Source organism: Amblyomma mixtum, chromosome 1, assembly GCF_055824585.1.
Source record: "Amblyomma mixtum isolate Tamu chromosome 1, ASM5582458v1, whole genome shotgun sequence".
NCBI classification, from domain to species: Eukaryota; Metazoa; Arthropoda; class Arachnida; order Ixodida; family Ixodidae; genus Amblyomma; species Amblyomma mixtum.
In genome coordinates this window covers 236644046-236657919 of record NC_143012.1, presented here as the reverse complement: position 1 = coordinate 236657919, position 13874 = coordinate 236644046, and the positions used below count along the sequence as shown (strand labels likewise).

General features: G+C 45.9%; 1 protein-coding gene across 4 annotated transcripts in view; it reads right to left on the bottom strand.

Annotated features, from left to right (window-relative positions):
- Positions 1–745: 745 nt before the first annotated feature.
- The window catches only part of LOC149371281 (choline/ethanolamine kinase), a 114788-nt gene continuing 101659 nt past the window's right edge, over positions 746–13874 (bottom strand). For all 4 annotated transcript variants that reach the window (XM_089565011.1, XM_089564995.1, XM_089565001.1 and 1 more), the window contains exons 4-10: positions 13412–13545; positions 9929–10039; positions 9255–9313; positions 6936–7020; positions 6728–6836; positions 5719–5919; positions 746–3145 (exon numbers count right to left, since the gene is read on the bottom strand). In XM_089565011.1, the coding sequence (XP_089421137.1) occupies positions 3032–3145; positions 5719–5919; positions 6728–6836; positions 6936–7020; positions 9255–9313; positions 9929–10039; positions 13412–13545 (813 nt within the window). In that variant the 3' untranslated portion in view covers positions 746–3031. The remainder of the gene's footprint in view (positions 3146–5718; positions 5920–6727; positions 6837–6935; positions 7021–9254; positions 9314–9928; positions 10040–13411; positions 13546–13874) is intronic.

Below are 13874 nucleotides of genomic sequence, written 5' to 3'. Positions count from 1 at the left end.
GTGGTACTTTGTTGAATCATTTCGCATTCAGAAGATGCACATGATGGAAGAAATCTAGGAAAAAGAAATACATTAGTACTAGTGGCAAAATCTGCAAACAAGAAAATGGCGCAACACATGCTACCAAGTTCGTTGTTTAGTCGAATATTTTGAAGGCGCAAGCCTTACTTGCCCCGTCAAGTGAAAACCCGTCTGTGTGTGTTAACACTTGATGGTACCCATAAAAGGTGGTGTCCTCATGCAGCCTGGCAGGTGGCTCTTAATGACTGGTCGCGCGAGGTTACTCGGTACAACCTGGATCGCAGAAGTTCCACTGGCGACAGCGCCTGCCATTCCAGGCAGCGGCGCACTGCTTATATGCTGCACCACTGGAGTGGTACAAGGACTCCGACGGATCTATGAATTTCAAGTAGAGAAAGACCAATTCTTCATATATGGGCATTAACCCATTAGCTGTCGCGTCATGCCCTTAAGGCGGAGCGTGATACAGCGGCGACTTGCCTTCATCAAGATCAGAAGAGGTGCAGCGTGTACTTAGAGCCATGCAGAGGTAGAATTGCCAGCTCAGTGGCATCGGGTTACATCACACTGCAGTGTGCGACGACTGCGTTCACTAAGTGAGCAGGCAGGCTTAAGTCTTCTCACACATAAGTAGTCTTAAGTGTCTCTGTCAACTTTTTTGTGCATTTGCTAGTTGGCATAAAAAGGTACCATATTTGTGGTGAAACCAAACAAAGAAGTGAACCACGCTTTCACTTTTTATTTACAAACACATCACAGTGTACACCAAAAGAGCTCATCATGTGGAAAGCTAAAAAATAGTTCAGTCTGGGAGACTAGGTCATAAGGAGCAGTAAACCCCGAAATGTGTGACACAGAGAGGAACAGCTGTTCCTTGCAGGCAACAGAAAAGAAAGTTTCACAAGTAGCATGGGCTTTGTCTCGAAGAAAAAACAAGAATGCGCAACACCCTTTAGAAATGCTCAATTCTGATAGATTTAAACAAGGCTACAACTGTACCACAGTATTGCAATACGTGCATTGCACGTGCAAAAAAAAAAAACGCGCAGAACACACAATTATACCTGCACATTTTATAGAGGATGCAGCTTTTTTTTTCAATCCAAATGCCACTTTCTAGTGCTCAGTAAATGCTGCCAAAATGAGAGGACACACGGATACATTTAAATTATACACAGGGCCGAAAATGCCAGCCCAAAAAAATGTACCTGAAATAGCAACACCAAAAGTGGCAGTAGGCTTGCTTCAAGTTGTAAACTATGACAATGTGCAAGAAAAAAAAAAGCAAGTGGCAGGAGTGAGTGCAACTTACAAGCTGTACTAGCTACATCGCTTACAGTGAACTGTAATGGAGCATCAGTTCTAAACCAACTCAATACCGTTTTTTCCAGTAGAATGTTGCCATCTGATCAAATTTTGTGCAATTTCATCCAAGGTACAGATCACAATGCAGCATACTGTATGCAGGTACAGGTGTACCCAGACATTTCTTCTTAGTCTACATACCCCTCACATAAAGCTCGTTTCAAGAAATGGTGGAATGTGGGCAGTGGTCAACGCATACGGAACAATGTCATCTTTGCTAAGCAGAAAAAAAGAAAAGAAAAACCCAATCTGCTGCATGCACGACCCATCACTTTGGTGGAAAAAAAGAATACAGCATCGTAAAAAATGCTGTGACTAGAGCACTGTCCTTGTTTCAGCCAACAGTTAGGTGCTTTCTTCATTATTTGCTGCACTTTCTCCACAGCACCACTCGCACCTGTTCCCAGCAAATCGTGCACAACTTGTACCAGACATCGTACGCAACCCACTTACAGAAAGGCACAAAAATGCAAGGTGTTATGCAGGAAGTGGTGGTAATGCTAAATCCATACAATCGACCAAATCGGCATTCTTCTCACTGATTCCAGCACTGCAAAGCCGGGTGATAGCAGTGAAAAGCACTGCAAATGGCTCATCGACATCACCTCCACGCAGGAAACGATTCAGTGTTGCTGAAGCAAGCAATGCGTGGTCTGTGGAAGAAAGCAGCGCAATTTGGTGCATTGCATGGATTCCCTTTTCCACATGAAACTCGTTTTGTGCCTCTGTGTCAGAGTGGTGCAATGGCACACCTTTGATTCACCACACCCATCCACATACCCTCCAAAGCAAGGTTCCAGCGAATGTGGCATCTACCTCCTTCGATGTTCTCCACACACAGACTTCAATGCACCACAGAAACATTCTTCTCAGTAAGGCACACACAGTGCTTTTCCTTTTCGCACAAGATACCCGACCCCCGAGGTTGCACCAAAGCTTATTTGAGGAACCACTGCAGTTAACAACCACGTGCAAGACCTGGTTATGTTAAGCATGCAAAAGAGGGGGCAGCAAAAGCCTTGTTTCCCGAGTACAACAGGTTCAAACAGACAAACATGTGTCAAAGTGGGGTTCTTAAGCCACACCAACACAACCTGCCTCCACCACCTCTTCAAAAAGCAGACAGCAGCACAGTCTGCGAAAGCAAGTTCGGCACATTCCAGGAAAATCATGGCGACACCTGGGAAATGCTTGTCGCACATTTTCTCCTCCCCCATTGGCACACAGACACGAAAGCAAATAATGTCTGCTGCTCTCTTGATGATATAAGTGCACCGAGAAGGAAGATGACGAATATGGGTCCCTTTGTTCTATCCAGCCAAACAAATGAGCCCACACTGAAATGATAGGAGCGATGTGCAAGGAGCACACACTCGAGTCCCTTTCACGTGGAAATGGAAGCCTTGCCTGCAAAGCAAACACACCGCATGTGACTGGCAGGGTTCAGCTTAGTCGGGTCAGTCTTGCCACCACACCAAACATCAGCCATTGTGTTCACGCTCAGTCAGGAGGATCACGTTGACTTTGAACTGTGGAGGCAATGGGTGCTACGGAAGTCATCTTCCAAGCTGCTCAGTCACTGATTATCTGTGCACATCTCAGATGCTCAGGCGGGGATCAAAACGGAAGCGAGCGCCCACGGAAGCTACGTCTTGACGGCTTTCTGTGAAGCGTGGTTCGTGGTGGGTGATGAGTGCTCTTCGTGGAGAAGTTCCTGCTTCAGCACCATGAATGCATCAAGACGAGCCTGGCCATATTCCTGCAAGCACAGAGAGAGGGAGGGATGACAATGAATTCCCCAGATGTTCCATAATTCCATTCTGCTCTGGAGAAAAAATGAGAGGCGCCAACAATAATTGCACTTAACTTCCACTGAAAAGCCAATACACACACCTGTACCACATGACAAAGATGGCACACTGTTATCTGCACAGCAATGCTCTGTTCTTTCACAGTCAACATACGATCCTGGAGCGACTTTTTAGTACGCTAGCACTAACAGTGGCCATTTAGCTGTGGTGTGTGTCTGTCTGAAGCCTGTTTTGTGGCAGGCTACTCACCTGCTCAAAGAGTGGTGGGCAGGTGAGCAGCCTGTGTCAAGCGGCAGCTTAATTAATCTCAAGAGGGTGCTCGGGAAGAGCAACCTAGATCGCAACCCAACCCAAGCCCCACCGACGCAGCACCTTCCATAGAAGGGCAGTGGCGCATCGCTTGACCACTACACCACTGCACCACTGTGCCAGGAGTGGTAGGAAGACTCCCAGGAATCTCTGAATGTACAGAATGATCAATTCCGCATATGCGGAAATTAACCAATTATTGCTATCCGAACAACTGCCATCCGTGAACACTGGATCTGAGCACTGGAACCGAAGTGAAAACCAAACTTCTATAGCACACCTAATTCGCAAATCGACCATAATTTTTTTTTTCTGGTCAAATGTTTAGGGGAATCCCCCAAGGTGGAGTAAATTTGTAATAAGCCATATGGCTGCGCTTGGGTGGATGCCAATGAGTAATTACTCCCTTATTACAATTTTTTTTTCTGTTACAACAGTCTTGCCACTGCCACCATGATACCGTTAAGTAGCAGTACATTTCTCTGACACTGCTAATGGTGGGAGAATTAAAGACACCCCATAAAGAAGCACAAGTAGCCAGCGTTTGTGGCCTATACCAACAAAAAGCGAAAGATGGTTCTTTCCTATTACTCAACAGCAGCAACAGAGATGGGAAACAAGGTATCTCCTGATGCACAGTTCTTTTCACATGTTTGCTTCTCTTTTTTTTCTCATCATAAAATAACACAGGCAGTATTGTGCAGTTTCGCTTACTTCCAGAGATATTTTGTTGCAGTTTATGCCACGGACAATGAGCAAGTCTGTCCCATTCCACGGGGAGGCAAAATGTGTTACAAAAGCCAGTACACTGTAGCACTGAACACTAGTCTAATTGCAATCGCACTGTATTCTGAAGGAGTCAAACAATTAGGACAGGAGATTGGTGCAAAAACAATTAGCACAGGAGATTGATGCAAGCAGTAAGAGAATGACTTGCTGGCACAAAAGTTTTGAAACAAAGTAGCAAGCCCTAGTTTCTGCCTGAATTAATGTACTCTACTGGCACAAAAATAGACGGAATGCTGAATCTGCAAAAAGCGCGACTCACTGTGCATCCTAGGCTAGCCTAAAAAATTTTAAAACCGTGTGCATTCGTTTCTAGACGGCAGGCACCCTAGAAAACGGATGCACATTGTTTTAATATTTTTTAGGCTGGCCCCAGACTACTGAATGTTATTGCGGTAGGCCTAAACTTGGGCATAATTTTCGGCGACACTGTTGTGGAAGCTATGAGCATGAGGCGACAGGTTCCACAAGCACGCTGTTCTGATGTGCTCGCACTCCAAGCGCTGTAACTTCATGCTCGTAGCTGCTATTGCAGTGCCACAGAAAGTTCTCCCAGGGTAAAGTTGACGACCTCCTTCCTTCATCTGTTTTTGTTAGGGGCATCAAATATCCACCTATTCGATTTGCCAAAACAAATGAAATCGTGCGTGTTCAAAATTACTCAAAACGAATCGAATATGTTTTCAAGATTTCGAATCCTTTTTGGATAATTGGCATGAGGTTTGAATAAGGCACGCCGTAGTGTTCTTTGATGACTGTTCCAAAAACGGGGCCCACTTTGATGCTGCACAACATGCTGCCACAGTTGGTCTGTGTGGGATGCAGGTTCAGTGTCGCGACACAGTCCATTTAAGCCATGCCATTCATAATGCTCGTACATGGCCTCCGAGATTAGGCAACACGGCAGGACTCATGCAAATTCATCAAACCCTGCCTTGGTTCTTGATCTTGAGAGGCCGTGGCTCATATATTCATACAAAGCAATCATTCCTATAATGTACAGAGATGCGGCGCTCAATTATTCACTGTCATCATAAGTACCAAAAAGTATTTTTTCTTATTCGTATGATATGACAGTGATATAGAATTAACGTACTTACTTAATTAATGCTGCATGCCCCTATAGCGTCAGTTTCATGTCTTTGGCAGTAACTCCAGAATTTACTGCAGTGTACCATAGCACTATCACAGTTTAATACAACTATTCGTTTCATACGAACATATTCGCACAAATACCAAATATTTTGTGAAAACATTTGATTCGTATCTGATTTTGTTTGGTCACCGATCTATTCGTATCTGATTCAGTTCTCAGCAACACTAATCGTATTTGATACGGCAGCAAAGCTACACCACTCCCACTCAGTTCAGTTTTGTGACAGTACTATTCTCACACCCTTGACTACAAACAAGTGAGCCGGCATACCCAGTAGCCAAACTTGATCTTCGACGTGTGGGCGTTGAAGATGCTCCATAGTGTCCAGAAGAGATGTGAAGCCAATGTGAAGACACGCGCCTCTCGCAGCACATAGTCTGCCGAATACAGCTTCGACGACGGCTGGGCATGATCCTGGGTGAGTGTCTGGCACCTAGTGTATGTGGACAGGTACCGGCTGATGAAGAGCCGCTGTAAAGCAAACACAGCAATCAATATTGAGCTTTGCAGTGCTCGCGAATTGGAATGAATAGTAAAACTTTTATTTCCAACAGTCTGAGGGGCTTTAGGCCTCTCGCCTAAATGACAGCCACAAGGTCTTGGCTCCTGGCGGTGTCTTTGGACACTTGGACGACCTTTGTCCGAGTCTCCCGATCGAAGCTGAGTAGGAGAGCCTCCCATTGGTCAAGTGGCCATTTTTTCCCTCCAGGGGGCCAAAAGGGCATTCCCAAAGAATGTGATTGAGATCCGCTTTGTCGTTACATAGCTTGCACTCATTTGAATATTGTTGCGGATAATAAAGACTACACATAACTGGGTTCGGGAATGTATGAGTTTGTAGACGGCGCCAAGAGGTGGCCTGACTGTCACTGATTTATCAGCCGGAGGGTACTTAGCTCTATTGAGTCTGTAATGTTGTGTGATCTCTCTGTAACAAACACGACGATCCCTGTCTGTGAAGCCCTCAGTATACCCACTGGCTTGGAAAGTGAGACCTCGAGCCAGTTCCTGAGCTGCTAACAGGCAAAACTAAGTGACACAAAGCAGCAGAAGTGGGAAGTATTTAACAGTGCATCGTCGCGAGTTTACATTGCTTTTAGTGCCCACAAAACGAAATCATGAATTTAAGGAGGCTAACTCAATGAAATAGTGCAAAGCAGAACTTGAGTGTTTGGTTTGGTTTATGGGGTTAACTGCGATGGAAGACAGGTAAGAAGTAGCCCCCAGATTCCCCAAGCGAGCAGAATGCTTGCTGCCGGTCAGCAGTTCTCACACTAACCTGGTGTTCTATGGATGGATAGTCTTCAGGCAGGGCCTTGAAGTAGGGATGCTCAGGATACGAGTAGTCGTACATCCACTCACAGAAGTGGTTCGCTAGGTCAAACCCCCTAAGTGGAAAAAAGAAAAGAAGGATGAATCTTGTAATGCACACCAGCCTGTCAGCTGTGCACCCAAGTGAGCACTGACTGCATAGCACAACAACTTACCTGTAATTGTAGGCACAGTACTCGTAGTCGATGAACACCATGTTCTCTTCCTTGGGGCCTGGACCATCCATGAAGAGGATGTTGCCTGCGTGAAAGTAACGAGGAGACAACACTCAACCTGCATGCCAAACATCAGGAGTGTCAAACAACAAGTAGAGCACAGCCAACTTTATTTTGAAGGGTCACAAGACCTGTCAGAAGGTTGCAGTGTAACAGCGGCAAGTGGCACTAGACAGCACTATGGCACACCGTTAAATTAGCCACAACGCTTTCAGCACAGAGGCCGCTGCAGACATTCCATTGAGATGGGCACATCTTTCATTGGGTAGGACACACAAGTCACAATCCTTCAAATCCATTATTCCGCTACTTCTGAAAAAAAATGTGCCTCTCTTTTTGTCCATACTGGCAGAGTGGAAGTTACACAAGCAACCTCCCAATGATGTGCAACCAATCGATGCAATTTCATCCCATGCTTTTTTTTTTCCTTTGCCAGTTTTTAGATTTGTGCATGCATTACTCTTTCTTGTCAATGCAACGAAGCGTGGTGACGGTAGTGTTCAGAAAAATGCCAACGGAGGCCATGAAGGGTGGCAAAGGACTACAGGATATTCCAAGCAACTTCCCAATGATGTGCAACCAATCAATGCAATTTCATAGCATGCTTTTTTTTCCTTAGCTAGTTTTAAGATTTGTGCATGCATTACTCTTTCTTGTCAATGCAATGAAGCGTGGTGATGGTAGTGTTCAGAAAAATGCCAACGGAGGCCATGAAGGGTGGCAAAGGACTACAGGATATTCGAAAAAATGTCTGGCAGTTTAGCATTGCTAAGCATGAAATATAATATGGAAGCACAGCGGGCCACCCAAATTTCGTGGATGGGTGAAGCCCATTTTAAGGGTGCCCGAGGTCAGTTGCGAACATGGGTCAACTCAATTTTCGAATTTTCAGGGGTGGGCCCCCCAAATTTCGGGAGTGTCCCTAGTCAGATCCGAACATGGATCAACTCAATTTTCAAATTTGCAGGGATGGGCCAACCCCATTTTTGGAGGTGAGCCAATCCCATTTTGAGACTCGCTCAAGCCTGTCTTCCACCCGAACACACCCAGATTCACCGGCAGTCAAATTCGGCCAAGGTCATTCCAAGGGCAAATTTCGGGTGTCCTAACCATATTTGGGACATGCCTCGTGCTATACCATGTATTGTTGACCTTACCCAGCAGGGCTATCCCCAAATTGAGCTTTGCGTTGTGTCTCACACATCTTTAAATCAGCCAAGTTGCCACTCCGAATTGAGTCATGCGACCCGCTAGGAGGCTTCACTCATCCCATGGCTTTCGCCGAGAATGCTGCTAGAAGTGCTTGTGCAGTAAAGGTGATGACAAGTAATGCAAGAAGGTTCAGGACTGCTCATACTTTGGCAAAATCATGAGTGCTCACTCAAGCTCACTAACAAAACTTTGGTCAACCTACGGGCTCACTCAGACTCACACTCATAGCGGCCTGGGCTCATTCGAACTCATGAACTCAAACTCACTTAAGATTGCAACTCACTTGGGCTTACTCAAACTCACTAGCCATCAGGGGTCAACAACTCATAACGACTCACTCAAACTCACTAGCCATCAGGGGTCAACAACTCATAACGACTCACTCAGACTCAAGGCTCATCTGGGCTCACTCACTCATTTCAACTCTCGACTCATTTGGGCTCACTCATTTTGACTCGCGACTCATGTGGACTCACTAGCTCATTTCGACTCGCAACTCATCTAGGTTCATTTAAGCGCAATAAGTATTACGAGTGCACAGGAAACTCGACTGGACTGACCACGATTCATCATAAACTGAATGTCAGCCCAGGATCACCATGACTCGGATCATGATTTGAATGTGAGCCTGGACTCACCATGACTCAGATCGTGATCTGAATGTGAGGCCAGACTCACCTCGACTCAGATCGTGATCTGAATGTGAGTCCGGACTCACTCACAACAGATCATGATCTGAGTGCGAGTCTGGACTCACAACTCAGATCATGATCTGAAACGAGATTGAGTGAGCGCGGGTGAGTCCACTCATGAGTGAGTTCGCCGATCTATGGGACTGCTACATACATGCGCGTACACTAAAGTTACAATGCTAAACATTAATGTATGGAATTTCCTACAGGATCAGTAGAAACTACTGTATGTGTTCATTCCCAGTGTTACCCGACATGCAAAACTTCACTGGTGGCATTTTCTTTTTTGCTGATGCCCAACAATGAATGGCTGCAATCAAGCGAACATCACTGCCACAGGATAAGGGTGGCTTACCTTCTTGAAGGTCGTTGTGACAGAACACAATCGGGGACTCGGTCTTCGCAAGGAACGCCCTGTGATGGACAGCACATGAAATGAATGTGAAAGTTAGTGGCATGAAAAGAAAACAAGGATGCAAACAGAATCATAAACATTATAGATGGCACAGGTTTCTGTACCACTGGCTATAGTGCACAGCGCTTTTTTTTTTTGCAATTCTTTACAAGCTAAGGGGTTCCAAAACTCAAAGCTACACGACACTTAGAACATGCTCCATGGGCCTCCCAAAACTAACCCAGAACATGCCCTTCTTTCAACATGAGCAATCAAATGCTTAAGCAAATAAGATGCTTTAATAACAGTGAGTTTCCGCGGAGATCGCGCTAAATCAACACAGTACAGGCTATACTATGTGTTTAACCTGTGCTGTTTTGTGTGCCATGCCCTTTGTATGCATCGGTGTGAAAAACACCAAGGTGAATGGTAACTTTAACGGTGATGTTAATGCAGACACTTCAGTAGAGGGCACAGACATATGTGGACACCATTCTCAAAAGCTAACAAACTTTTTACTACACAGTGACAATTCTGTCTGACAAGTCCAATCAAGCAAGCCAAGGCCGATCGAGGCCCCGGCCTCGGGACCCTGACCAGGTGGAAAGGGCCACACGGAGGAAGCCACTACTTACTTTAGCCAGCTGACCTCGGCGGCAAGGTCAAAGGTGAGCAGCTTGACGGCCATGTTCTGGTCCTTGATGGGCACCGTGTCCACCTTGATGGAACGCGCATACTTCAGCCACCTGTGCATGCAACATGCCATGTGCCACAGATTTGCCATCAGCACCCTTGCAACTTTCAAGCATCAAATGGAACTTTCTGCGCCCTTCCACTCTCACCCCTTCAAATCTTAAATGAGAAAAAAAAAAAAAAACGCAACAGGTCATATTTGTTCACCTGTGAGCTTGCTTAGCAATACGCTGGATGCCTTCTGGCTACCAAGGCCAGGAGTGGTACACTACACAAATCAGGCACTCTTCAGCAGCCGTTACCGTGACGGAAGCAAAAACAACACGAAAGCCCCATTGTGATGCCATGCAGATGGACAGATGACAGCACAAATCCAAGTATGAATCGAACATGTCAGCTGTCCGCATGAGCAGAGGCACATACACAAGTAACAACGAAGTGGAAAATAAAAGTGCTGTCTCAAATCAAAGCAGAGGCAGGTAGGTGCAGGGTAGGTAAGCATGCACTATATTCACAAGACAGAATTCAACGCAGATGGAGATCATCTATAAGCAAATGACCACATGTAGGCGCTGCTTCTAGGCTCTTGTTCATGGGGAAAAAAAAAAAAGAAACAATGCTCATTCATTCCAGTTCCATGAATTAGCATTGTCCTATCAATGTTTCCTAGAAGTGTCTTGAAATGCTGTTTGCTTGTACTTTTGGCCTTTTGGTTACAAGTATAACACTAATCATATTTTTGGCCAAAGCAACTTTTTATAAGAAGTCGCAGCAAACACGACTCATGCGCACACACACACAAAGAAATAATGAAAATGTACATATGGTATGTTGAGTTCGCCATCCTATAGCAAAACGTGGGTTATGAGGGACCGCAGTTCCATCATGGACAAGGGCGTATGATATTGCAGTCGTGGACAAAAGTTTACAGGTTGCGTATTCGAATGCACACAAAAAAAATTATTTCTACACTGCTCCGCTAACCAGTCAGTTGGCATTTGTTCCAGTAGATAAACGACACATGTGCCCTCATTACTTAGGAGAGTAAAGTTGTAGGTCAGCTGGTGGGACATAATGATTAGAAACCGCAACAGACACAGGACTGAGGCAGGCCTGTCGCCTGCCTCCGTCCAAGGTAATAATGAAAAATAAAAGCCAGCTAAAAAAAAAAAAAAAAACAATTTCTGCCCAATTTTCACTTAAAATTCAACCAAATTTTCAAACCTTCTCCCCCTAAATCAACATGAAAGTGACCCAAAAACTGAATAACCAACATATAATCCCCCAGTTTCGATTCTGTAAATACTTTAAAGGCAATCTGAGGCAGAGAATTTGCTTGCAGGGATCAAATGCCACTGGCACTACTGCAATGGTCAATCATTCAGAAGGCCTGCAGACAGCAGGTACAAATAAGGAGTGAGTAAACAGCATGGCCCTGTCAACAGGCCATTTCTGTCATCCCTAACTCCCAGATGAGAAAGTTATCGGTCGGGTTGCGTTTACCATTTACTGCCGCGTATAAGTCAACGTTTCCTTCCAAAAACGACCTTCTGAACTTGAGGGGTTTGACCTACACGTGGGGTCGACCTATTTGCAGGGTGTAATGCATTTCTAGCCCAACTGTGGGCGGCGCATGCCTCGCGCTGCTGACTATTTCTGGCAGGATAAATGGATCTCCATGTGGTAAAAAAAAAATATTAATTCATGTGCAAATCGGTTCTGCTGCTACAAAGATTCGTAATGTGTGCCGTTTACCCAGCTCGCTCATGGTGGTGGTCGCTTTCCCTCAAGAGCGGTAGACAGCAAAACTTCCGGTAACCTCCGGAGCATGCATCGCGCCAGAATCTAACTACAGGACCGTTGACAGTTCGATGGTTCAGTTTGCCGTTAATCAGCTAGCTGCACACAAGCATGGAAGAAGGCAGGATGGCGCACAGTTATCACCTTTGAACTCCATTTGTGTCCGACTGCTGGCCTTGCAATTGCATCGTTAAGAGTTCTTTGCTTTGAACTGCGAGTGTGCGCGATGCCATCCCACGAATGGAGGGGGGCATTGATTTATATTTGGAGTCAACTTTTCTTTGGTCAGCAACGGCAGCGAGTTGGGTGGTCGACTTATATTCAGTATCAACTTACACGCGGCAATATGTACCGTATAGTGCGGAATATAGGTCGAGGTTGTTTCCGAAAAATATTACCAAAAGGTCACCCCTCGACTTATATACCGGCCTTTGGCACAAACTGAATAGTCATCTGGCAACATGTGCGAGCCGCGGACATTTTGGCATCCGCACTGTTATCGCTTCCATGCTGACGATTCTTTCCTTCCTCTTTGTCAACCGACGCGGCTAAACGTTGATGGCGGTAATCGTTCTTGGCATTGTAACGTATTAATTTCGCGACAGCCCACAAAATGAGTACCGGTACTCGACGTCGGTTCATTGCGGCGTTTAAAAAAAAGTGATTGAATTCGCCGAAGAGTATGGGAACATGTCCGCCCAGCGACACTTTGACGTCTCGGAGAAGACGCGATGGGAGGACAGAGCTCATTGTCATTCCGAGGGGCATGACTTAAACACTTCAGCCACTGGACGTCATGCTGAATAAGCCCTTCAAAGACCGCGTGCGGGAACTCTACAATCAGTGGATGGCGGGCGATAACGCAAAGACTCCCACCGGCCGGCTGCGCAGGCCGCCTCTAGCCACTGTGGCCACCTGGGTGGCTCAGGCTTGGCGCTCGCTGCATGACGATATGGTGGTGCGGGCATTCAAGAAATCTTGCATTAGCAACTCGTTGGACGGTACCGAGGACGACATGCTGTGGGACGCAGCCAGTGTGAAGCAGTCATCTTCAGACGAGAGCTCAGACAGCTCGGACGAATGAGGAGGCTACGAGTCTGGTGGCACCGGTGAATAAAACAAAGTTTTGTGCCTCATAATTTTTATGTTGACTTTTTTGCTTCAAGGTAAGGGGGTCGACCTATATTCCGCCTCGACCTATATTCCGCATTATACGGTAAATGCATTATGCCCCGCACAGATATAAGCCCCACAGAATGGCATGTAATACAGTTCCCAGATGAGTTAGTGAGGCGCGTGGCCAGAAATGCCTTGATATACAGGCTCATACAGTGCCAGTAATTTAAAGGTGTATTTTTAAGTCCATGTACATTGTTCATGTGAAAAACAGAGATGCCCTACAGCAAGAGGACAAAAGAAGAAAGGTGAAAAGAAAATGGAAAAAAAAGCAAGAAATCAGAACTAAGCCTTCTCATTTCTTGCCAATTTTTGTAACATACTCATGGCTCTGTTGCACTCACTAATTGTTTTCATCGTTTTGGAGGTGTCACTTCATTGCTACACCCCATACATGCCACTGCTAACCAAAGTTCAAGACTGAATAGAAGTGGGGGGAGTCAGCACACCTGTTCATGTTGTTAAAGAGCCACGTGGGTTCCTTGACCAAGGGGGCCTGTAGTACGTGCACCCGTGCCAGCTTGTTGGCGATGAGCAGCGATATCTCCGGGTCCTTCAGCTGCTGCAGCGTCAATGCTCGAGCCTGAAAGCACCAGGCACCATGCAGTCAGTCACATTTGCAATGTTTTGATAGCATGACAACATGCTAACTGCTACAATTGCATTTTTCACATCGCTATCTTTTCAAGAGAAATAGACATAAAGGGGCAATGAAAGCACGCTAGGCACATAGTCCGCGCACTGTGACCCCGTTAACGCGCTGTAGTGGGAAACCTGACAGCAGGCTCGAACCCGCGGTGGTTCGAACAGATCAGCTTCACTGGCCACTGCATTAGACCACTACGTCATTGCACTGACTCGTGGCGTCCTCTTTGTGCAGTCATACAAACTAGCACATGCACCAGGGATTTG